The sequence below is a fragment of the Parus major genome, chromosome 3 (genome assembly GCF_001522545.3).
Source record: "Parus major isolate Abel chromosome 3, Parus_major1.1, whole genome shotgun sequence".
NCBI lineage: Eukaryota > Metazoa > Chordata > Aves > Passeriformes > Paridae > Parus > Parus major.
In genome coordinates this window covers 89,889,241-89,915,221 of record NC_031770.1, presented here as the reverse complement: position 1 = coordinate 89,915,221, position 25,981 = coordinate 89,889,241, and the positions used below count along the sequence as shown (strand labels likewise).

General features: G+C 40.1%; 1 protein-coding gene across 3 annotated transcripts in view; it reads right to left on the bottom strand.

Annotated features, from left to right (window-relative positions):
* ELOVL5 (ELOVL fatty acid elongase 5) overlaps positions 1-25,981 on the bottom strand; it is a 39,524-nt gene that overhangs the window by 11,105 nt on the left and 2,438 nt on the right. Inside the window, exons 1-3 of one of the 3 annotated variants that reach the window (XM_015622014.3) lie at positions 9,612-9,734; positions 5,668-5,736; positions 3,609-3,796 (exon numbers count right to left, since the gene is read on the bottom strand). In XM_015622014.3, coding sequence (XP_015477500.1) covers positions 3,609-3,796; positions 5,668-5,736; positions 9,612-9,672 — 318 coding nt within the window. In that variant the 5' untranslated portion in view covers positions 9,673-9,734. Of the gene's footprint in view, positions 1-3,608; positions 3,797-4,885; positions 4,957-5,667; positions 5,737-9,611; positions 9,735-25,981 lie in introns of those variants that run through there. The other 2 variants (XM_033513026.1, XM_015622015.2) reach the window with 2 other exon arrangements.

The following is a 25,981-nucleotide window of genomic DNA, read 5'->3' as shown; positions in this document are numbered from 1 at the left end:
CACAGATAGGGAACTTTATCTTTACATGAACGCAGTTACTCTAAAGCAGAGATAAGGACTTTAGGAGGGTGGAGAAAGAAAGGGGAGAAGAAAGAGCAGCCTAGCTGCCACCCATGGCTCATGTGACACAGTATTTTTCAGAGTCCCCTGCTTCCTAAAACTTTTCCTACAGCATATGCAACACCCCACTCATCAGGAAAATCTAAGACTTTTCCCAGGCAGATTCAGTAGGGAATTAATTTTTTCAGAAGATGCCGAAAAAAGACAGCAAAGAGATTGATTAAGAAAGTGAGCCTTCATCATTGACCAGTTTTCTCTAATGAAAGCCCAGGTGGTCCAGATCACTTGGCCAGTTTTGCTAATAAACACCCCGAAGTAACATAGGTCTGTGTGCTGTATAATGGGGTAGCTGGCATTCTCCCCTCTTTGCTAAATCACCCAGCTGAGACTCGAGCAGAGAGGCACGGGCCCTACTCAGTGTTCACAAGACACCTTGTGATCCCAGCACAGAGCAGCAGCACAGGGGGATGCAGTGCTGTCTCTGCTGTTCCAGCTGCTCCTCCAGCCCCTCCAGACACAGCCATGCCAGCCAGCAAGTGATCAGCCCATATCCTGTAACCCCTGCCAGTCCCTGATAGGCACCTTCACCACACAAGATGACTCCCTTTGAAGCCCCTGCCTGAGGCATAAGAGTGTTATTTCTACTTGAAGTTCAAGCACTGTAGATTTTTACAGAATAAAAATATGTTTGTCCCAAAAGAACATACTGTCCTCCTGAAGTATGTGATAAATTAGCCTAGAGAAACCTCTCCAGCTCCCCTAGATCTGTCTTGCCTGTTATATTGTCAGGGACAAGTGCAGTCCATTTCTCTGCAAGCACCAAAACCCAGCCAAGTCATTAAATATCCCAATAAAAAGGTATAGCAAGCACAGACAGAAACTATTAGGAATACCACATAACAGGTCTAAAAATTTCTAGCAATTTTAGACCAAAGTGCACAATACCTAGAGTTACACAAATGCTGTGATGCCGAATTCCCCCATGATATTTCTTACAATAATTCAGACATAAAGGTTGGAAAACCAAGTAGGTCATCCTTTTCATCCCAGTTGGGAGGATGCCTCACTTTAACATCTTGTTTTGGTCACATAATATGCAAACTGAGCTGTGATGCTATGAATCATGACCTGAATCACCATAGCTATAATTCAGGGAAAACTTCAAAGTAGGGTTTCAGGTGTACTGTACACAAGCTATTAAAGCAACTTATTTTCAGACAGGCTACTAAACGAGTTCATAACTGGTGACACGTTATGATTTTCCACACAGTAGGACTGAAAAATTTTCATCCAACTGAAACTCAAAATGTCAACAAGGAGAAAAACAGGGAGTTACACAAGTTTTCTGAATGTTGTTCCTCATCATTCTAGCTTAAAAACAAGTAAGTGTACTATAAATTGCTACTGATATATGGCTAGTCCTTCAAAGGAAAATTTCCAAGACTGATAGACACAACCAAGGGTATCACATGCACCAACGGGGGTAATTGTGCAGGTAATTGTGCAGGTACTTGAGACAGAGAACATACCTGGAGGTGCAGGAACCCATTTTTCCCTATGCCCTTTGGCTGTCTCCCTGCAAACATCAAACACTGTGGTGTTATGTCAGCATGACTTTCTGCTTTCTTGCATTTTAATGGGATCAGTCCCTTGTTGCAGAGCATCACCTGCCCTCACATCCAGCTTGTAAGTGCTGCCAACCACATTTCATTGCCACCATCATGTGTTTAATGATCTCCATAAATGCACTACCTTTATTTATGTCCATTTACAAGGAGAAGGTATATTTACAATACCAATGAACAATTCCATAAGGATAATATTAGATTAAGAACAACACTCATTTTCATGTAAAACATTTCATTATATTGGAACAAGGGATCTTAATATTCACTGTATTTTAGTTATGTCGTTGCTCCACGATATAACAGCTATTTATCTGGTTACAAGTATGAGGACTACTTCAGCATATAATGAACAGTCCTCCCTTGGTAACCAGTTTATTGTTAGCAGGGAAAAGGCATTTATAGGATCAACAGTTTAGGCATTTTCTCTTGTTTAAATTTACCAGCAGGTTTTGTAACACAGCAGAACGTTACAGTAATTTTGAAACTATGAGTTTTATTCCAAGTGTTCAAAGAAGAAAGATTGACTATCCTGGGAGTTTTATCCACACTTGGTACAACTGAAGAAAAGTCTGCAGTTGTAAACTGTCAATAACATAACTGAAAGTTAAAACAATAGATCACTATATAACTGTAGATATTACCTGCAAAAAATAATACAGATGGACATTGATGCCAACATCAACACTACTTTTAGACAAATTAAACTGATCAACACACACCTTTTCTGGATTATAACATCCTTACAAGGAGGTTAGAAATGTAAGCACATCAAGAACACAAGTAGCTCCAAGTACCTACTGAATCCAAAACTGCTTCCAACTGAACAATTAAGTATCAAATTTCTTAATAACCCAACACAGTAATTTTTGAGTAGACAATTCACTATACAAGAGAAATAACATTGAATTTAAATCACTTCATCTCTAAACACTCACCTTGTAAAATACTACAGAATTAACTACAAACTTAAAGGAGAATTGCAGCTTATATGCACTTCTAAGCTCATGCAGAGGTAAAAAAAAAAATAAAAATTAGTAGTTTTAGCCCTAGGTTGTATTTGAAAAGACTGTAGTGAAAGAATTTAAAAGAGGATGTTGAAAAATGAAGTATCTTGTTACAGAAAGACAAAATACTTTAGTTAAAAGTGTGCCAGAATATTCTGAACATTAAAGTAAAAGAGTAATTTTCTGACCACAACATTATTTACACTTCCATAGTTCTTCATTTTCACTTGAACAAAAACATACAGTACTGAGCAAAAGCAGCTAAAGAGCTCTCTGGGAAGTGGAAAACTTTACACTGCCTATATCTTTGGGTTTTTATGAAAGGAAATAAGTTCACAGAAAGTTCAGTTCAGTGAGAAATATATTTGTACGTTTAGATTTTAAGCTCAAGGAAACAGATGAATCACAATGGCACTGTTTCAGCAACTTTTTTTTTCCAAGCCAAACCAAGAGGATGCAAAAGAACGTATAGGAAGCTTATGGAAATAGATGCAAGGAGTGTGTGCATGATTAAACACAAGTAAATAAACCATTTTGCCCTGCAGATAAAGCCAGTTTTGCTACAAAGTACTTTCTACAGTCCACCAGCACAATCACATCAAGCAAGGAGAACTTACTAAAGGAGAGCCAAGTTCATGCTGAAAGATCAGGCCTTCACTTGCACTGAGCAAAGCACATTTGAAACATTGCTAAACAAGGTCAGCAGGGATGTTTAAGGCAGGGCTTGTTTCACACCATCCTTAGAGGTAACACTACAATTAGGGTTTTCTCCCCAGAGAAGCGACATTGAAAATGGTCGCACCACTTCTGCAGATGCTTCCCGAATTCAGATGCACTCTGCTCAGAGATTATTTTCAACAAGAGGCAATGTAATTAAAACAGACACTGCAAAACTGACCAACCCTTTTTCTCTTACCTCATAAAACATATACAGGGAAAGCAGTGTAAGTCCAAGGTTGTAGATCACTAGAATACCCCTGCATGAGAACGGCTGCCTATTCCGCATGTACTTTGGCCCTAGCCAGACGATTAGTAAGTACAAGGCTGAGAAGATAAAGGTAGGTGTGTAGTTCTCCAGAAGAAGCCATCCTTTTACTCTGGGGTCTGGGAAACAAACAAACAAAAACATACAAACACTCAGATCTTGTAAGGAGAAGAATTCAACACATCTAAAAATAGCTGTACTCAAAATGCTTCCAGAGCTGGAATATCAAAGAAAAAAGAAGGACGTGCAGCAAGCCCTCTTACTAAGGGCCACATTGCTCATTACAAACAACAACATTTTATTTACATATTTAAGAAAGCAGAAATAATTATTTTCCTAAGGCAAAAATATTCTTAAGTTATTACTTCTTAAGTTTTTTTTTTAAATACTCATTACCATTAAGAACTGTCACCCACTTGAATATCACAGATAAATGATAAAGAAAAACTTCAACCAAGCTCTCCCCTTTACTTTCTCAAACCAACCCTTCCCAATGGTACACATCTTATTTCCTAGAGTCAGCAAACCTAGGAATGAATCAGATACCTTTGTAGTTATAGGTGGATGATCTTGATAGTTATTTTTCAGTCAATAGTAACACAATTAGATCATATATGTGCTATTAGAAAGAATTAAATTTTGGACTCCTTGTATGAGCAAGGACAAGTATGGAACACAGAGCAGTCAGTTCCACCTGAGTAACCAGCTGGCAATGCATCAACTTCTCAGTAAAAGCACATAAACCACTCTGAATCAGAATTTTAGGGGACTACTTGGAACATTAGTGTGATCCTTTTGAACCACAACTGTGTTGTCCATACCTGGCAACAGCACAGTGTCTCTCTCGTCTCACTAAAGTCAACCCAAAGTATTGAAACCAAGTTAACCAAAATACAAATGAACAATTCAAGTATTGCTGTCATTCACAGTCTTGACTTAATTTTAAAGGAGTCATACATGGATCCTGAATGTAAGAAATGAAGCCTTAAAACTGTAGGTTGGAAAGTAGGTAGGCAAGCCAAGAAATTGTTCGGATTTGCCACCTTTATGGTTCATGGTTTTTCTTATACAGCAAATAGAGACCATATGCCAGCACATGCAATAGTTGTATAAGAACATCCAAGCTAATTTAAACACGCTTAGAATGAAGAAAGAGGCAACAAGGGCACTGAGATAAAAGCACTAATAAAAGCAAACAGAAAACACACTTGGAAGAATCAGAGGCTTGTTCCACCTCCTGCAGACTTTCTCCCGTGAAGAAGGGGCACCATCACTGGATCTTGAGTGGGACAGAGAAAAGGCATTACTGAAGCAGTCAGAAGAAAAAAGCACATGCCACTGAGCAGCACTGCTCTGCACACTCTGTGCAGGATGCAGTCATGTAATCCGCCTGGTCAGAACCAAGTGGAAGGGGACCATCCTACCCAAGCCCACAGCATAAGGCCACCGTTTGTCCTGGTTCCACAACCTCTCACTTCCTCACACTGACCATGACTGCAGCTCTCCACCTGCAGAGGTTTTCCCTGGGCAAAATCTACCAAAACTGCTGCTTCTTCAAAAAAATAATGGTTTCAAAGAAGCAGTGTTTTCAAAAAACTGCAGATATTTTTAGTGAAAAATTCCAGAGAAGTTCTACTTATGAAGGCAAGAGTATTTTTTATTTAATTAAATGAAAATTAAAGTGGAAAAATTATTTTTTTTAGAATAAAAGCTATTACTAAATTAAAAAGAAAGAAAAAAGCAGCAAAGATCTGAGTAAGGTAAGTCACCCACTAAGACAACATGAGCTTAACTGATAGAAGAATGACCTCTTCAGGTCAAAAGATCAGAAGCATTGAACAGACTCTTATTTATTACACTGTCAGACATTTTGATGCTTTGCAGATTCTAAAGAAAGTTGTCACCTATCAATGTCAAGTTAGAGGAAAAACATTACTTATGTTCTAGTAAGATCAGTTTTATTTATGTGTTAACTTAAGAAAAATCTTACCTCTGGGTCCAAGCCAAACATCAAAGTAACTGTTGATTGTTTTATCCATATGTTCCATTCTACAACCTACTGAAATGGAAAGAAAAGGAGAAAGTTAGTTCTTCTGCTCATGAAAATAGCTTAACCATGAACACATTCTGTTAGGGTTAACAAAAAAATACTAGTATGCAAGAATTATAGCAAACATAATGGACTTTCTCAGAATATATTAAGTACATAAAGCTTATTTCCAGTCTTAGAGAGTCACTGGTGTATGAGCTACATTTCCCACTGAAGTACTTAATCATAGTTAAGATGCACACAAGCTTAAAATAATGAGTTCAGATTAACCTGAAGTTCTGTTTAATTCTGTATTTTGTACATGCAAATAAAAGCTGGCATCTTGAAAGGTCCCACAATGAGAAGGAGGACTGGACTTTGAGAAAGCCAGCAACATCGAAATTTTCAGATGAAGACTATGAAGCTATTTTAAAAAAGGGTCTCAAATAACTAGCAAGGTTATCTAGGGAGGAGGGAATGAGGAAAAAAATAAAAACTGGCTCTGCTATTGCCTGCAGATAGGTGACTGATTACAGCTCTGATTAACAGCCCATAAAACCAAGAGATCAACAGTCACGGCTGCAGAGTCTGGGGAGAAAACGCAGCATCTCATGGCATGAGCATCTCCAGTTCCAGAAACTGCTTACTGGTAAGACATTACCAGATAAAATTCATCCAACATCAGTACAGTGATTCAAATGTCATCTGTCAGCTCTTCACATGGACACTATTTATTGGTAGCACCTGGTCTGCACATGGAGGCACCCATGTTGTAGTACCTCACTACACGAAGCAGGAAAAGCAGGAAAGAAGCATCTACAATGTCCATGAGCACAGACAACTGTGCACAAAGCTGTTTCCAAGAGAAGAGGAAGTAATTTTCTTCTTGATTAAGAAAAAAAACCCCAAAAAATCCCAACCCTTCCAATTTCCTCTTTTCTATCCAGAACTATACTGTATTTTCACTAACAGAATTTTATCCACTTCTAATAGAATGGTTTTCACTTTGTGGTGTTTCTCCTTTCCTTAAGTACTAATATTAACAAGTTTTAGCTATGAGAAAATAACATAAGTAACACATGCTGTCAGTATACCTACAGCACCAATTACACAAGCTTTTATGTAGTTATATGGCTAAGTAAAAAAAGTTGGTTTGGTTTGTTGTTTTTTTTAGTGCTACCTAAAGGAAATATCTCTCTGCCACCTGTGCAAATCCCATCTCTAGGGGATTTCTGTTTTATGCACGTTAAATTAATCATATATCCTCTGGTTTTAGTCATCTGGGACTGAAACCTCAATTTCATCCAGGTCCAACAAGAAAATACAAGCACGATCCAAACAATGCTTTCTCGCCAGTCCCAAGTGGGACTGGGAACCAGTGCTGGAAGGCCTGCAGGGGCTTTGACTTCCCATGGGACCAAGCAAATACAAGGGGCTTAGGTCATGCATTTCCATTCTGTGGTCTATATAAGCCCACATCCCTGCAGTGCAGGGCCCCAGGCAGGAGACCGATAGGCTCCCTGAGGACTTCTGCCTGCACCAGCACCCACTGTTCCCTGCAGGGCTCTCAGGGACACACAGAAGAGACTCTTCCTTCCGTGTCACACTGCTTGGGACTACAGAAAGCCACAGAAACATCACTGGAATCTGGTCACCAGGCACATACAAAAAGGCTTGATCAAAATAACCAGAAGTGTTAAAAGTACTTTGCAGCCCTGATTCATACTGGTTTTATTTTCTGACTTAGGAAGCCCAGATCAAGTAAGCAAACACTTTCAGAAGAAAGTGCATTTTTGGGGTTATGTTACCTCACCAGCTATTGTACTGTGAGCACTTGTGTGAATGGGCAGCACTGGCACACTGGTGTCCTAGGAATAAGGAAGTATAACCTGTGTCACCAGGAGCATGAACATCAGGAAGGCTGTGAGAAATGAGTATATAATTACCAGGAGAAAAAAAACATATTTAGAGAAAGCACCTTTTTTGGTCACCCCGTCTTTTTTAAAAATTTGTCAGCTATTAAATATTGCCACAAAACCAAATCCCTGGTGAATGATTAATTTTGTTTGAGATCCCCACTTAATCAATTTCTTGCTCTTTTGATCCAGTACTAATTGATCTAGTTACGCAGCACCGCATCAGCCAATAATCTGTATCTGACTTCAACTTCGCTTCTCACAGGCAACGGCTTCAGATGGCAGAGACTGGTACAAAATCAATGGTTTGTTAAACTAAAATATCCAAAAAAGCTCAGTTCAGAACTGACTTGCTACATATTTTGCTACATTTACTGGACACTAAAAATGCATTTATGTAAATGAAACAATTAAGAAACCAGAAATAAACTCTGCCTAGTTATACTAAAGGCAGGAAGAAATGTAAGTCTACTTTGAATCCCTCCATGAAACTGGAAGAAAAACTCATTCCTCAAGAGGAGGAGGCTCTCTGCAGAGGTCTCAGCTTTTTTGGGCTGGTACCCCAAAGCAGCTTTTTTGTGCCAGCATTATCAGACAGCAGATTGTAAAAGACACAGCAAAGGAAAAACTACTCCTGGTGTCGATTTCCAGAGTTTGCAGAAAAAGAAATGGTTTCAAAAGGAACTCATTTGTGTAACAGAAAAACAGAAGGAAACAATCTGCTTTTGTTCCAGAAGGGGTCATGTGAAAATGCATCAAGTCTCCTGCCAACAGCCACACAACATTAAACACTGCTTCAACAGCAGCAACTACAAGGGTTCTTTTTAAATTACAATAGTTTCCCAATTCAGAGAAACATCGACTCCCAGAAAAATTAAACCAGTGGCCATTTGAAACACTGTGATCGGCATATTTCCTAATACTGAAAGTAAGCAAATTCTGCAGCTGACTGCATACATGAGCAGATCAGCAGCAATGCTCCTTTACCTACAAGTCATCCCACAGCAAGGCATACTATTCACAGAATCATGGAATGGTTTGGTTTGGAAGAGACCTTTGAAGCTTATCTATTCCACCTACCCCATCATCTTCCACTCAAGATGCTCAGACCCTCATCCAGCCTGTGAAGTTCTTGTGCATGGGGCATATACCATATACTCTATGACCAACCTGTTCCAGTGCTTCAACGCCCTCAGTGAAAAAACTTCTTCCTTACATCTAGACTAAATCTGCTTTCTTTTATTTCAAAACCATTGCCCCTTGTCCTAACATTACAGTCCCTATTAAAAAGTTTGTATCCATTTACCTTATAGGCCCCTTCTAGGTATTGTAAGGCCACAATAAGATCTCCCTGGAGCTTTCTCTTTTCCAGGCAGAGCAGCCCCAACTCTCTCAGTCTGTCTCCATAGGGAGAGGTGCTACAGCTCTCTAACCTCCTCTGGATCCACTCTAATATGTCCATGTCTTTCCTGTGCTGAGGATCCCAGAGCTAGATGCAGCACTGCAGGTGGGGTCTCACCAGAGCAGAGGGGCAGAATCCCCTCCCTCATCCTACTGGCCACACTCCTTTTGATGCAGCCCAATACACAATTTGCTTTCTGGGTTGCAAGTACGTATTTGCCAACCCTCCTCTACCAGCACCCCCAAGTTCTTCTCAGCAGGGCTGCTCTCAATCCCTTCATCTCCCAAACCATAGTGATGGTTCTGGACTTCCCCAGCCCAAGTACACGACTTTACATTTGGCCTTGTTGAACCCCATTGTGGCTCCCAAGGCTCACTTCTTGAGCCTGTCCAGGTCCCTTTGGATGGCACCCCAGGCATGCCAACCACACTACTCAGCTTGGTGCTGTTGGCAAATTTGCTGAGGGTGCACTCGATCCCAATGTCCATGTCAATCACTGATGGAGACATTAAACAGTACTGGTCCCACTACAGACCCCTGAGGCACACCACTTTGTCTAACAGGACTCTGAGTCACTGACCACTAACCTCTGGATGTGGTCATCCAACCAATTCCTTTTCCAGTGAACAATCCACCCATCAAATCCATGTCTCCAATTTAGAGAGAAGGATATTGTGGGGGACTGTGCCAAAGGCCTTGTAGAAAATGACCAATGACACCCATAGTATTCAGCACCTACAGTCAGAAAAAAAAAAAGACCCAATTAGGCCAGACAATGCTTTTTAAAACATGTACCTCTGTATACACCAGTTATTTTTTCCTAACCTGCCTTTCTACAATGGAGAAAGAAACCATGGTTTTTGCCGCCAGATTTTATCAGCGCAATAAGGCACTTGACCAGGGAAAATTGGATCAGTCTGGAAGCACTTAGGCTTACAATCTAGAAGACATTTTACTCCATCAAGTCCACATACATAATCCATTAAAAATCCCTATCTGATGCTTTACACGAACAAAATTACTGGAATTTAATTCTGCAACACAAACATAAGAAAGGGTAAACTTGCACCTTGCCCCAACAAGATCGAGCAACATCATTAAAGTACTACTTTTTCAATAATCCTCTGGATTTTGATGGAGAGGGTTTTTGTGGACAGCCAGAAATCATTTGGCATCCTGGGTTCATTTCTGGCACTATGAGCTGAGACAAACACCATGCTCCAGTAACCACACAAGTATTTGGGCAGAAGATGTGAAGCTCTGCCCTGCCACTCACTCCAGGCACAGATAGCCCCCAGTGCTTCTTGATGTGACAATAAAAAATATAGTTCAAAGCCTACACAAACATGTTTTTCTTGTAGAATACATTTTAAAAATTTATTTAAAGAAAGTGTTTTATACAGGCTACCAGCATTGACAGCCTGCTCTTCTAATGCATGTAACTACTCTCTGAGGAAATGGATACTACATACTGGAGATTTCAACCAGCTTCTGCCCTTCAAAGGAAATTCTCTCCTACGCTTTCCACAGAAAATGCGTTCTAGAGGGTTTATGCTATGAAGTAATCTAAGAACGCTTCATCATATTTTGATGGTGTTTGTTGAATTTCTTCTTGGAGTAACTTTCCAGGTGTAAAGAAGATGCACAAAAATACAAAGGTTTGCTTTCTGTCCCATGGCACCCTTTCTAAGCAAATCAAACAACAGCAAAAAAAAAAAAATTAAACTGAAAGCTCAAAGCACCATGAGCCTGTTCCCTTTCAGAAGGATCCTCCAGTGCTCACCCTGCTGCTGAAGAACTCCCTGAAACAGATCCCAGTTTTCACAGCTAAGTTCCTGAACTTGAGTTCCAATAAAATCCCCAAAATAGGCATCTAAATAATTGTTCTGGCTTCTGAGAAAAATATTCTGTCAAGCCTGGCTGCTCAGCCTTTTTGGAAAACAGCCACTTTCTCTGTTCTTAAATTAGGACTTTGAAGCCTAAATTTAGGCACTTGCTTTTGAAAGTCTTGATTTGTGTTTTCTCTTTAAAGTAATGTTTCCCAGTCCCTGCCACTGCAGAGGTGACTCCTCTTTTTCCCCGTCCAAAAGTACAAACTATCCCTCTTCCAAAAACCAACGATCACATTGGTGTTTGCTTTTGCAGATGTACTGGAATTGAAAACGCTCGGCTGCTTGAGAACTGGAAGACAGCACTGATAATGAAAGCTGTCAGCTGTTTTCTGTGCATTTGCCAAAGCTTCCCAGTTTCTTCTTTCTATTCCCCAAGCCTTAACCGCCCCTTGAACGTGTTCCCTTTGCCTTTCAACTTCCTGCCAACTCCGGATTACCCTTCACTTTCTGAATACACTCTTAGGTCCCAACCATGCTCAATGTTAGCAATAAGAAGGACTTCAATATGGACTACAGTTTATTCTGATCTGAAAGTGTAGGTATATTTATTTTACAGGAAACCAGGTGAAGCACGAGTGCTAGGATTTTGCATTTTAGTTTTGTTAAAATACAAGAAGCTTTTTAAACTTTATTTCGCATCTATCTTTAGCAATGTGATTCAGATTTTTGGCCCCCTTGCACTAGCAGCAAGCCTTCCACCCTGCTGCTGATACATCAGGACCCATAATGCTGAGCTGTCACACTCACCAGCAGCACCAGCATAAAGAAGTTTAGAAATAAATCATTTGTATAAAATTCAGGGGAGCGTAACAAATGTCGAACAAAGGAGAGAAACTAGTTTCAAACAGTTTAACCTCAGTGGGATTTCAAACCATTTGAAAATGCATGGGTAAAGGAAGACTTTGGGCAGGGGTATATATGGGGGGTAATATATAGAAGTAATGTTATGACATTACAAATTTATATATATATGTATGTATATTCATACATATTTTCATAACATTACTTCTCCTGTAATTTCATTCCCTCAAATCCTTCAGTAATGGTTACCTTATTACATAAGCAGAGAAGTGGTAATACAGTATTTTACAGAACAGAAATAAATACAAGAAAGGATACTGCAAAACAGAGTAACATTGCAACTACACAATACCTCATGAAATGAGAATCTAATCTAATCTTATCTTCAGATAGTTAAGAGAAATAATAGGTCCTTGCAATTTTATTTACACCTTCAGCAGACCTAAAATTGCTCAAATTAAGATCTGGCTATCCTAGGATTAGAACACTTGCACAAAATTCATCCCCTTGTACCCAACATCTCTTGACACAGCATGGGATGACTTCAGACAGAGGGAAAACACTAATGGTGATGGCCAAGCAGGAAGAAAAAGTTGGAAGCAAGAACACAAACACACCCATGGAAGTACTTAGAATCACAGGAAAATGTTCATGACTGCCTCTATATGCCAGAAGGATGCATCTAGCATCCATCTACAAACAAGGACATTTCATGCTGCAAAGCCTCCCTCAGCAACAGCAGATCTGGCATCACTCAGTGCTGTGGTTTTCACAAGAGCATACATTTTCCTGAAATAAAGTGTTCAAGGGGGAATATCCTGTGCCCAAGCACTATGCCCATACACCAGCACTGCGATACTGGAAACCTCCTCACTGCTCCCAGCTTACAGCCTGGTGCTGTGAGAACAATACAGTCAAGACTGAAGGAGTATTTACAGAAATAAAATGTGGAGGAAGAAAAGTCAAAGCATGCAGATTTATTTCAACTGCTGTAATTGTAATATACAGCAATGACACTGCAGAGAACTTCTGCCTTCTTGTTTGTTTTTTTTTTTTTTTAATTATTATTGAAACAGAAGAGAGTATCTGTAGCAAACTAGGTTAGATGAAAACAGGGAGAATATGTACATGGCACAAGAGGAACAAGTTGACTTTTTTTAAGGAAAGCCAAAGCACAGTGTTTGCTAGGCAGCTTTGCTCCAAAGGTCCCCTCGCTAGGCACTATGGGCAATGTTTATTAACAGCTACTTCTTGAATATGAAGCTCCATCTTTTTACAAAAGCTGCGCTGGTATTGCAATTGGGGAAACAAGGGAATCTGGGGGTCCTGGTTGATTACAAGTTCAGTATCAGTCAGCAGTGCCCTGGCAGCCAGGAGTGTCAGCGCTGTCCTGGGGACATCAGGCCCAGCATGGTCAGCCAGGAAAGGGAGGGGATTGTCCTGCTCTGCTCCGCACTGGGGCAGCCTCACCTCAAGTGCTGGACAGTTTTGGGTGCCACACTATGAAAAAGATATTTTAACTATTAGAGAGCATCTAAAGGAGGACAACAAAGATGGTGAAGGGCCTTGAAGGAAAGCCGTATGAGGAGTGGCTGGAGCGTGGAGGAGACTGAGGGGAGACCTCACTGCAGTTACAGCTTCTTGTGAGGGGAGGAGGAGGGGCAGGCACTGATCTCTTCTCTGTGGTGACAGTGACAGGGCCTGAGGGAATGGCCTGAAGTTGTGCCAGGGGAGGTTTAGGTTGGATATCAGGAGAAGGTTCCTCACCCAGACGGTGGTTGGGCTCTCCAGGGAAGTGGTCACAGCACCAAGCCTGACAGAGCTCAAGAACTGCTTGGACAATGCTCTCAGGCACATGAGGTGACTCTTGGGGACGGTGCTGTGTCCAGGAGTTGGACTTGATGATCCTTGTGGGCCTGTTTCGCCTCAGCTTATTCTGTGATAACACTGTTAGCTGCAGCTCACAATGGAAAATTAGCCTCAGGAGGCCTGGGAAGCTAAAGGGAGTTGAGAAGATGAAGGGAAAAAAGCTAAGTCCAGAGGGCCACAAGGATTTTTTTTACCTTTCATTTCTTCTATTCAAAAGCCACCTGCAAGAAAATCTGAAAAAATTTTCCCTCCTTTAATAACGGGATTCCTGTAATCTCTGTCTGTGTACTTCACTCAAATCAACTTTATACTTCCACAGGAGAAAAACAAAGCTACAGTCCCCAAAGCCTATTTTAATGAGCCTTCTTGGTGAAAATGTTGCATTTTCTAACAACAGAACCAATGAGACTACAGCAAGTAGGACCAAGGATGGAGAAGCGCAGTCTTGCATGACCATTACATTCAAGTGCACTACATATTCAAGACAGTAAGCTTCAACTTACCTTTTCTTTAAATGCCCATAATTGCATAATAAAATTTAAAAAGCAAGAAGTAGGATAAAAAGGAGTGACAAGTGTGACTGTCTCTCCACATGTCCTTCATTTCCTCCAACACCCCACAGCTGCAGCACCAAACCTGAACACCAAGAACATTTATCATCCACCTGCCCACTCCTCATGCCAAAATCCTGCACTGAGCTCTGAACCCAGGGGACATCTCAAGAATAAAGCTCTTTGCATTTAGTAGCCTGACACATGAAAGTTTGCCATCTAATCTATAGAAGTAATTAAAATTCTCCTGCACATGTGAAACACTGTAGAAAGCAAAAAATGGGTGTGTGCAGTTACCCTGTAAACAAGGCTTAGCTATAAAAAGGTTATCTCAGGTTTGCATGCTGACTAGATAGAGCAATCCAATAAAAAGTGGAGGAATTAGAAGACCATGAAAGCTGAGTGTGGCAGTCACAAAGGTAATGCTACACCATGCAAATCTGACTTGTACAGGGATAAGAGTGCACATAAAACCTGAATTAAGATGCCCTGCTAAGATGTGAAACTACAACCCCTGTGTTCAGGTGGGTAACTGACACCTTTCAGAGGACCACTTGTGTTTTGGAAACCAGATAACACTGAAAAAGCATACAAACAAGTCACCTGTAGGCAAGTTACAGTATGTTAAGTATTTATTTGTGTGCTTACTCTATTTCTTGTGCTTGTGGGGTCATACCTGGAGTGCTGTGGGAGTAGTGGAATTTTCTGGTGAGCCCTAGCACACAAAATTACATGCAATACACTGAATTAGTTACATTTCTCAACACAAGTGAATTTCTATACTTTTACCTAAAAGAACAAAGGATGCATACTGTCACTAAAAATGCACCCTAGTGCTTGCCTTGCTGACATTTCTTCATACAGTTAGCCATGCTATGAGAAATCAATCTTAAAACTTTTCTATGTTCTGCCTGTATACCTGTGAGACCTTTCATGGCTGCAGCTTGGTGCCTTCATCTTAAGATGCTAAACATCATGCCAGACTTTACCATCATACATAAGTAAACAGTACTAACAGAGGTCAGGCAAGTATGAATGACAGCTGGCTTTAAACAGAAGGAGGTACAAAAAAAAAAAAAAATCCTCCTTTTCCCACCACTCTGAGAATTAAAAGAAAAAAAAATTAGGTAGAAGCATTATGCCATGGCATCGTGCTGCTCAGGACAGAATCCTAACCACAATGTACCCTGTTAAAACTCCCACCTTCAAAATAGTAAAAAAAATATAGAGTCATTATTCAGAGAATCAACTACCTTTAAGATCTAACTGCTTTTCTAAAGGATAAAGGTGCTAAAGCTATACAAAGCAAGTTTTTGACCTTCCTCCTGCCCAAGATGCACAAGGAGTACTGAAAGTGAAGACACACGGACAGAAAACAAAGAGACAGGAGATTGCTTACAAATGCATTTGTCAGACCATTTCCCCTTCTTGTACTTCATACATCTGTAAATTGTTATTGTTGCCTAAACCACAAAGCCGCCTGATGGCATTTCTGTTAGAGAAGCTCAGGGCTGAAAAGCCTGGTGGATCCTAAGGAGCTGAACATCCTTGCCTGCACCAGACCCATGTCAAACCAACTTCTCCTAAGAATCAGCAATTTTTTGTGTATCAAATCATTGCTGTAAAAAAGGCCCCTGAAAGAGGACTGACTCCTGGAGTAGTTAGCAAAGAAAGCATTGGTCCCTGCACATGTCCGTTGTTTGATTTTGGCAGCACTTTCTGAAATGTTACTTCATCAAAAGACCCCGCTCCAGGAGGCAAGTACTGTGGTTTCTTGTATTTTATTATTTGTTTTAAGGGTAGAAAGACCAGCCAACCAATTTAAAGTAAATTCTGTAATGGTACTGCCGTGTGCGATCTTATCACTTACTCTTTCTATGAACTTTAAATAGACTACTGGAGGAAAAAACCACCACCTATCTGGCAACTTCCAAGATGTTTTCTGCAAGCTCATAATATAAAGGCTTCAGTTACCTGCAGAAGTCAGGCAGTGAATTCCAGGAAAATAAGTACCTTTCTTCCAAAGTTTAGCCACTCTTTTCTTTCAATAAGAGATATCAAATCCTTGGTGTAGTGAAAACCCTGCTGCCATTAAAATCTGTTCCAAGGAAGAACACAGCTAAACTGAATCCCCAGCATCCATTTGCTTCATACTTGCACAAGCACTGGCGCAACGGCAGGGTCAGCACTGTAACCTGATGTAATATATCTGCTTTAAATACAGGGACAAAGCAATATCCACCCAAACAGCAGGCAACAGGTTTCCTTCCCAACCCTGCAGCTATCCCATTCTCTGCAGGGCAGCAGTCCCCTGGAAAAGGGGGCACCAGACATGCCTCCTCTGCCTCACTGTGTGTGCAAATCCTCTTAAACAACATCTTCAGCATCTTACTTGTTCCTACAGAGAAGCATCTCCATCCATCCAGTTGTGATACCAGCTCATGCCCACCAGCAACCCTCAGGCTCAGAGTCACCACATCATCTGATCCTTGCTCTAGCTTCTCCATTCAGCCTGGTCCACTCTATAACCATAACCACATAACCATATAACCATCTACATAGCCAGGGCGCGTGCAGTAACAAGGAACAGACAAGAATGGATTTGACACTTCTGTAAGGCTGCTTTCATTCCTTCCCTACTCCCCACCCTGCTTGGATGGAAGGAGCCTGGAAAAACTAAGGTAGCGCCAAAGAAACCAACCAGGCAAGAAGATCAGCTTTCAGCTGGGTCCATCCCACTACTGATTTACTGCAGGAGAAGCAGTAGCATGATGAAGACATGTGGGTGATGAAGAGGTCTTAAATGGCTGAAGATGAGCAAAGCCATCACACTGCATCCAGCAAGGAACCATGGCAAAAAGAAAGGCAAATGAAACAGACAAAATGGAAGATGTAGAATTTTGTCTAATGCAGAAGTCTAAAATGCTATTAAGAGGAGGCCAAAATAAAATGCATTGCACAATCATCATTTTACATATAAGAATGGCTCTAGTAAAAAGTACAAAATTTGCAGAAAAAACAACACACAAAATAACAAAATGTCATACAGGATATGTCACACAGAGATAACTTAGAAGATTTCTTTAATATAATTGTAGCAGTATGAAGTGACAAATTATTGCACTGTAAAAAGCAAACAAGAAAAAACCCAATCTTGACATGTACAAACTATGAAAGAGGCAGATATTAGGATGTGTTAGCTTGTTTCTGTCTTGAAAACTGCAGGACTAAGGATGGTCTCATGGTAGGTCAGGTATGGGAATGGGGAAAAACTTAACCATCAAGAGACCAAACCAATGAAGAACCAACAAAATGTTTATTTCAAGAAAAGGCAACTTGAATGTTTTATTCAATCTAAACACCGCTAAAGTATTCCAACAGAAACAGTGCTAATTAAAATAAATACACAGAAAAAGATTGAAATAAAAAGCTAACCAGAGAGTGAATATGACCAAATCTCTTGCTACACCCTGGTCAGCCTGCAGCTGAGGGCCTTGAGGACAGAGGGGAAGAATCTCCTTTGATTCTCAGCCTTATATGTTATACTGTAAGAAACAACAACCTTACTAGTGATTTGAGACATCTTGAGTTGCCCAAGACTAAATTTCAATGGAAAGTTGACTTTCTAATAATACCAAATATTTTTTATTTGATGCCCAAAGCTCATTATTAAATTTGTTGAGAAAAATACATTGTTATGCAACTAGTGGTTTACACTTAAGAAACAACGCAGCGTAAGTGAAAACCTAACTTACAGTGTATTTTATATGTGCTCATGTTCTGCCAGGAGTGAAAGGACAGAGTCAAGTGGTGTTTCATCAGCAACACTTGTAAACCAGCTCTTTAAACTCAGGGCAAAAGACGTGCTTTTCAGCCTCTATATTAAGACTCTGCACATTAACTATAAAAATGTCAACATATTAGAAGTTGCTCAGCAAGTAAACCCTGTACATTCTGAGCACACCTATTTCATACATGCTTTGTACTGACAGTGTAGGATACAGAAAAATGCTTCAGGAAATTAAATTTCTAATTCATGTCAGCAGCTCTCTGAAAGTCTTCCCCTCTGGAATCTCACCACCACCACATCTCTATTTTTACTGTATGCTAAAAGCAAAACATGTTTTTATGCAAAAAACTCTTTCATTAAGCAATATTTTAAGTATCAAAACACCATTCCTGTAGTTGCAGGTTATTTTTCCACAATGATTTTACCTTTGTGTAATACAAACCCTCCACATAGATGTGTCATCTCTAATACAAACAGCAGCAAAAGGACCTTTCAATTAAACAGACCTGTTATTCTCAACCAGGAAGTTAAAAGCTCAAGTCCATATCCCCACACTGGAACTGGTAAGTGGTGGATGAATAAGTGTAGGGAAAAAACAAAAATTAAAAATTACAAAAAAAAATTTGTTAATGTTTCTGCTCTCAGGTTAGTACTGACAGCTTAGGTGGGAATTTGGTAAGGATCTTAGAAGAGCAATGATGTTGCAAGTGAGGATGTGTCAGAACTACCAATGGCTGACAGAGCTTCTTCACTGGTTCAATGCAAAACCCAGCCTTGCTCCTCTGTTCTGCAAAACAACCCTACAGGGTGTTTGGTGAGTAAGATTTTAAAAAGCAAAGACTGAAAAATAGATACAGACAGACATATGAAAGTGTAAAAAGGTGCAGCAACAAAAAAGTAAGGAGAGGAGCAGAAAACTACATCACTTCTCTGCTAGGCTTCTTCACACGTGCAACTGCCCACTCAGTCACTGCAGGTTCAAAGATGGTCATCTTCCAAGGCCATGCATTTCTCCTTTGAAGGCAACACAGCACTATTTAAAGGATGTAAATAAAACACTCCAAGAGGATTGTTTTTCATACTCTGTAAAGTGCAGTTAAAACCTGCCAACATTACTGTGTTCTCACAGAGAAACATCTCTGTTTCTCATTCTTCAGGATGCAAAAATATATTTTAACAGCTTCTTGAATGTATATTTTAAGACAGAAAGTCAATCCCACAGACGCTTCGAAAACTGCAGTGTGCTACATGCAACTGATACCTGAGCTGATGCATTGTTTGAGCCTGACGTGTTTTTTGAAACCAGGAAGCATTCAGTCTGCACAACTGGAAATTCATCATAGCTCTGCAATTGTTCAACTAGAGTTTAGATTTGAGTCTCTGATCTAAACAAGTCCAGCATTGAATTTACAAAGTATGAGCCAATTAAAACAGACTTAAAAAAAAAATTTGAAAACAACATTAGCAGTCCCTTCCTGCACCATAATGCAACCACTTAGCAGTGCTGATAGAACAAGAAATCAATACAAAGAAGTACCAAAAGACATTATTTTTATTCTGCAAGGCATGACCAGACTTGCAGCCTGCTTTTGTGCACTTCAAAGGGAGATGATGATGGTTTTGAAAGGGCTAAAAAAAGAATAAAGAAGTTAGAGGTTCTGGGAACCTGTCAAGTAAAAATGGAGAATCAGGTATGGCCTCTGGAATATTACTTGGGAACCTAATGAAGACTACAAAACCAGAGGACAGTGTCATGGTTTGACTCTAGCTGGTAAATAACACCCCACAGCTGCTTGCTCACCCCTCTGCAGACCTGATGGAAGAGAGAGAGAATCAGAAAAAGGTAACGTCTGTGGGTTAAGATAAGAACATTCATTTAATAAATGAACTAAAATTAACAATTACAATAACAACAAAACTAATAATAATGAAAAAGGAGATAACAAAAAGAGAGAGAGAGAGAGAGAGAGAAATAAAATCCAAGAAAGACAAGTGATGCACAATACAATTGCTCACCACTCACTGACTGATGCCCAACCAAATCCCTGAGCAGCTATTGTCCTCCCAGCCAACTCCCCTCAATTTATACACTGACCATGACATTCTGCAGTATGGAATATCCCTCTGGCCAGTCTGGGTCAGCTGTCCTAATTGTGCTTCCTCCCAGTTTCTTATGCACCTGCTCACTGGCAGAGCATGGAACACCGAAAAGTCCTTGATTTAGAGTCCACCCTGCTCAGCAACAATTAAAACATCAGTGTGTTATCAACATTATTCTCATACGAAACCCAAAACACAGCGCTGTACCAGCTACTAAGAAGAAAATTATTCCAGATGGAACTAGGACACAGAGCTCTTACTATTTAAACTCCCATGACAAGTGGTCTGGCGCCATCAACTCTAAAAACTTAGACTTGCATGATTTTTACCTATAAGAAAGTACAGGCAGCAGCAACAACTCATGGATTAGCAGGGCAATGATCTACACTGAAGCACAATGGGCTTTCCATAATTACCTGAATTACTATTATTTTAGTCCTCATTTTTAACTAAGCAAACAAATGCAGTACTCCTTACTGACTTGTTCAGGACCATCTCTGTCAATCTCTGTGTATGCATCTTGCACCCTATATTGTTGGTGTTCCCTTGTACTTGTGTTCTTCTCTAGTCCTTACACCATGTTTTAAGCTCTTGCAGATAGTGATGGAGACACATAAAACTTCCTAGCCCATGGCTCAGTCCGGTGCCTAGGGCCTGGCAAACCCAGCCAGCCCTCCTACAGCCAGAGCAAACAGGCTGCAGAGGCAACCATGGTCTAAGCTGCGCCTTCTGGGTGGCAAACAAGTCAGAATTAAAAAAAAAATATGAAAGAACCTGCTCAAATCTTTTGAAAGAGGCTTTTCTGCTTAGGCGTGGTACAGAGGCAGAGAAAAGAAATCCATAAGTAACTAGGCCTCCTGGACTGGCAGCTTACTTTCTGTCTCTATATCACATACATTAATAAAAAAAGAACATTCTGTACCATGGTGTACAAACGCAGGTATTTTTCCCATTAATGAGGCTTTATGCATGCACAAGTCATGCTTAAAAGATTAATGCAAACCTTAACAACATGCCGAAAGGCCACCGTACACCAAATGAATCAAGGGATAAATGTATGATGCAAGGGATAAATGCATGACCCTAATTTAGGACAACCAGCTGAGTCTGCAGCAGTTCACAGGGTCTGTGATCAGCTAAGAGCAACCTCTCCACGTCAGTACTGCAAAACAGGAATGAACCACCAAACCACAATCAGACATTCACCATAAGCATCTGCTGTCCTGCAATCCACAGAAGCACATACATAAAACAGAAGCACAACTTTCACTGCATCCTTCAAATCCAGCCAAATCCAGATTTGTGTGCCTCTGCCAACAGTGGCCTGCACCTACCACACAAGCCCTTCCTCAAAACTGCGAGCAGCCATGTGAATGAACTGACCCCACAGATGGTTTCAGGCAAACACACAGGCCATGCACCCCTAGTAACGTGACATTTGAACTTCAACATGCAAAAAGGTTTCTCAAGTTTCTTTTTCTAAAGGGCAGGGCGATGTTAAACATTGAAGAATGTCATCCTTCTAATCAGTTAAAGGTTTAATTATTGTTATTTAAGTCAAAGGTTGTCCCTACTGTTTGGCAAGGAGATGATTCTCAAAATGATGATTCAAAACACTAGTATTTTTAAAAGTAACCCAAGAGCAGGAAATATTCCTTCAGGAAAAGGTTAACTGAAGGTTTCTGATTCAATTATGTGCATAGAAATAGCATATCTAAAGGGAAGCCTTCATAGATTAAGGTATAAATGTCTGTAGTTTCCCAAATCTTTGCTGTCTCAAGTGAACCCAAACCTGAGGACACAGGATCAGCTCAAGGACTAGACCTCTACATTCAGACCACTGTGTTGACAATGATACAGCACTGGCAAATGTAAGCAGATTTCTTTTATTAATTTCTAAATGCTTCAAGATCTCTATTTAAATATAGGTGTCATGGTTTTAACTCAGCAGAGGAACTGCTCCTCCACAAAGCTGTGGTCTGCTCCAAACCTTAACCATATGATCTCTAAGGGAAGAAGGCATTTTCCCACAGCTAGCACTTGCTATGGGCTCCTTAATCAACACAGGCACAGCAGAAATACTGCTTTAGCCTGAAATGCTTCCCAGCAAACGTTTAAGTGAGGGAGAAAAGAAAAAAAGAAAAATGGCAAACTTGCCTGCTTATGAAGTAACTAGCTAAACATATGAGGTGTATGAGGTTTAATAAACTAAACAATATTATTCTGTGAATTAATACTTGTTAGTTTTGTCTAACCCTGATAACATCTTTAAGATGACACCAACAAAACCTCCCACTGGCATACAGAAAAGCTGGAGTGTTACCTGAAATCAAGACTAAATCCTTTTTGAAATCAAGTGTTTTACAGCAGAGAGCCTGAACATGCACATAGGAAGAAAGCAATTACCCTCCAGGCACTGCAAAGACAGCTGGCAAGAAGAGAAAGAGTTTTCCCAAGGTCAAGAGGGAAAGGAGCGCTTCCAAGCGATAGCAAGAGAACAGTCACTCTGTTCAAATCACTCACCCAGAGTCTCAGAGAAGAGGGTTATGTAGGGATCGAAGTGCAAGGCACAATTTGAAAATGCAGGAAAAAAGGTTTATTCCACATTTGCTGTATTGCACAAGCAAGTTTTATCTCCTGTAAATGTTAGAGCAACTCAGCATATTTAGTTACTGCCCAAAGAAGATCAGTTGGCAGGCAAATGTTTGATATGAAGTTTTGACAGACATCAATTAAATACAGACAACTTTAGCTTAAATACAAGTTCATGAAATGTCTGTATATTTCCACCTGCCCAGTATACCACTGGTCATTAACAAAGCTATCATTAACGAAGCACAACCTCTACAGTTAATAAAGTTTTAATAAGGGCACAAAAAATACCCAGTTGCAATGGGATGCCAATGCCACCTCAATTCATGGCACTGAGCTCAGCATAAGTAGCATGATTCATTTGTTTATGGAGAAGTGACAATTGCACTTAGCAGCATGCATTTTTTGTAAAACCTCTACACTTGGTAAGGAGGTTTATTTTTGTTTCATGCGAGTCAACTAATTCATAAAAAAAACTAAATAATTCTCCAATGCATCCAATACAGCAGGAAACCATTTACCAACTACATACTTCAGACAAGCCTGCTCTTGTGCTTTTATTTGCCCTGTAAAATAATCTGTTCTAAATGCCAAAACACAAACAGAGAAACCAAGGCAATAAATTTCAGAAGATTCATTTCATTAAATAGATATGCAGAGACCCAATGCATATACAGTCAACAGCAAATTTACAAGCTCTTTCCATAAGATTGAAGGCAGCATTTATTTGTCAATCAAAAAAATCAATTAATGTCACTGTTTGCATTATCCTCACCAAACAAAGATGTAACTGCTGTTCTGTCAGATGATGTGGGCATGCTTTGGTGCCCTCAGAAACCCAGATATAAATCACTTTTACCAATCAGCACTCAGGAACTGCAGGGATGTCAGCCTAAGCAATGCCCTCTTAACCGTATTGCTGCAATACCAAATTTAAACAGACTTAGGAAAGGTCATAGTGAAACAATCTGACCTGGAAAAAAGTTTTTAAACAGACCACTTTCTACGTAATTCATTGATTATCCTTTCCATTTGTCCTTGTATGTTCTTCCATTTAAGGGAAAAAGCATTTTCAATGCTAGTGTGCACAAACTGCAGGAATCTGCATTTTTAACACATTTAAGAATCACAAAACAAATAAGCAACTACATTACAAAGATTATTGCCAGTTTTGTGAAGTGTCTGTATGCACATGGAGAAGTGGGCTCTGACTATCATGCAGAAAGCATCAATTTTCTTGAGTCTATTATATAGCAGAACAGCTTTGAAACGCTTACGCTGTAGCCTGGAAGAAAGCAATTTTGTATATTGTAAAAACAGGAAAACAAAAGCATTACTGCAAGAGCTGAGTCCTCATGGTATTCCTATGTCTAAACAGTTTAATAGATCTCACCCCCACACAACTAATTCAGGACATGGTAATGACAGAAAGTAACAAAAAAGGATTGACATTAAGATGACAAAATGAATGAGTTGTTATGCAGGGGAGGTTATACCAAATAATATAATTACCTATATTTTCCTTCACACCCTAAAAGAAGAGCTGCCAAATCTAAGTGAAGCTTTTGTAGCTGTGAAGAACCAACATTTTGCTTGTGATACATCTTAAGACAGCAGGAGTAAAACAACATGCCAAGAATAGGTAGAGGTATTTGTGGCTCTGCTCCTAAGCAATGAAAGAGCACCCCCGACTCTCTTAGTTGAAAGTCAAAGAACAAAACCTCCATGTACTGAAAAAAAAAACCAAAACCAACAAACCAACAACAACAACAACAAAAAAAAAAAAAAACCACCAAAAAACCCCAAACACACCACTAAGAGCCCATTCACTCCAAAGGGCTTTCTCAGTCCAGGAGAGCTTTGCTGGCATGAGTTGTCACAGGGAACAACTCAGCACAGCACAGGCACTCTGGTTCCCTGCTGCTGTGCTGGGAACCCAGACTCAGAGAGCTAAGTTACCTACCATGTGGCTAGCAGGGTGACACCTGACATGGCACTGAGCCCACCCTTCCATCCAGTCACTGCTCCACACCACCACTCTGTTCATGCCCTGCCCACCAGGCAGGCAGCAGCAAGAATGAATGCTCACTGGTGACATCCTTTTAGCACTAAGTCCAAGATGGCCAGAGGGGACAAGAGTACACAGGCATGACACTTTTTAACGTGCCACTGTAGGCAACTGCTGTTTCTCTCCCAAAAATTTTTCTCAGGTGGGATACAGACAGCATTAACTGAGAAATCTGCTTTGTCGGTCATGGAGTGGGGGTTGCTGAGGCCACCAGAGTAACGCAGAAAACAATTTTAACCTTGTGCTCTCCCCGAGTGTCATTTTTTTCCAAGTTCAGCAGAAACAGAAGCTTTTGATGTTGCAATGTTTACTGCCCCAAAAATGAGGAAGGCAAAGGAATGCGGTCAGCTCAGTACTTAAGAGCACTTAACTAATTAGCAACTGAACGTCACTTACAAGGAGCATGTATGCAAAGGGGCAGCTCTGGATCACAGCTTAGCCCTGGGCTCTTCAACTCTGCCTGCTGGATCTGAGCACCTGGACAGCCTGAAATCCTAAAATATTGTCAGCTCCACCATCATTCCCAAAAATTTGAATCTTCAAACATATTTCCAAAAATCTGCTCCTAGTAAGTTGCAAAAGAAAGTGCAATTAAAGGAACTGTCCAGAGGCCTGATGGATCTACAGTACTACTTCCAACTTACTTTTTTTTTTTCTGTTAACTTATAATTTCTGAGTTAATTCCTCTTATAAACAAGACAAAATGAAAGTCAGGAGGCAAAGAAGATTAGACCAGAGAATGCAAATTATTTTATTTCAAGTGTGGCTGCATTAAAGACAAAGAATGCAACAAAAAGACTTCATGCTGAGAAATTTAAGAACAACATCAACTTACTAAAAATACTGCAATAAGTAAACCCAGAGACTGGTCAGACAGCACATAAACTAAGTATCATTAATGATGCTATATTTAAGTACCAAATATGCATGAGTTTTAATCAAATATAGACCATCTGATCAGCTGCTGCTAAGTAAAAGGCACTAACTCACAAAGTGCAGCTGTTTTTTAAAGAGCAGCATGAGGCACAGAGACCATCAGCCAGACCTTTGTCAGCTTGCAAGATAAAGCCACACTGCATATTCATTTCACTGCTGCTCTCCCTGGTTAGATCTGAACGCTAAAATACAGGAGACTTAAGTCAGAACACATGATAAATTCACTTAGCTACTTATGAATAAAAAACACAAAGAGGAGCTTCCAGCATACATTACATATGTAATGTGTGCCTTGTACAAAATTCAGTAAAGTCAAGCAAAGTTCTGGCATGTCTTTTACTGCTCTTGACCAGTATCA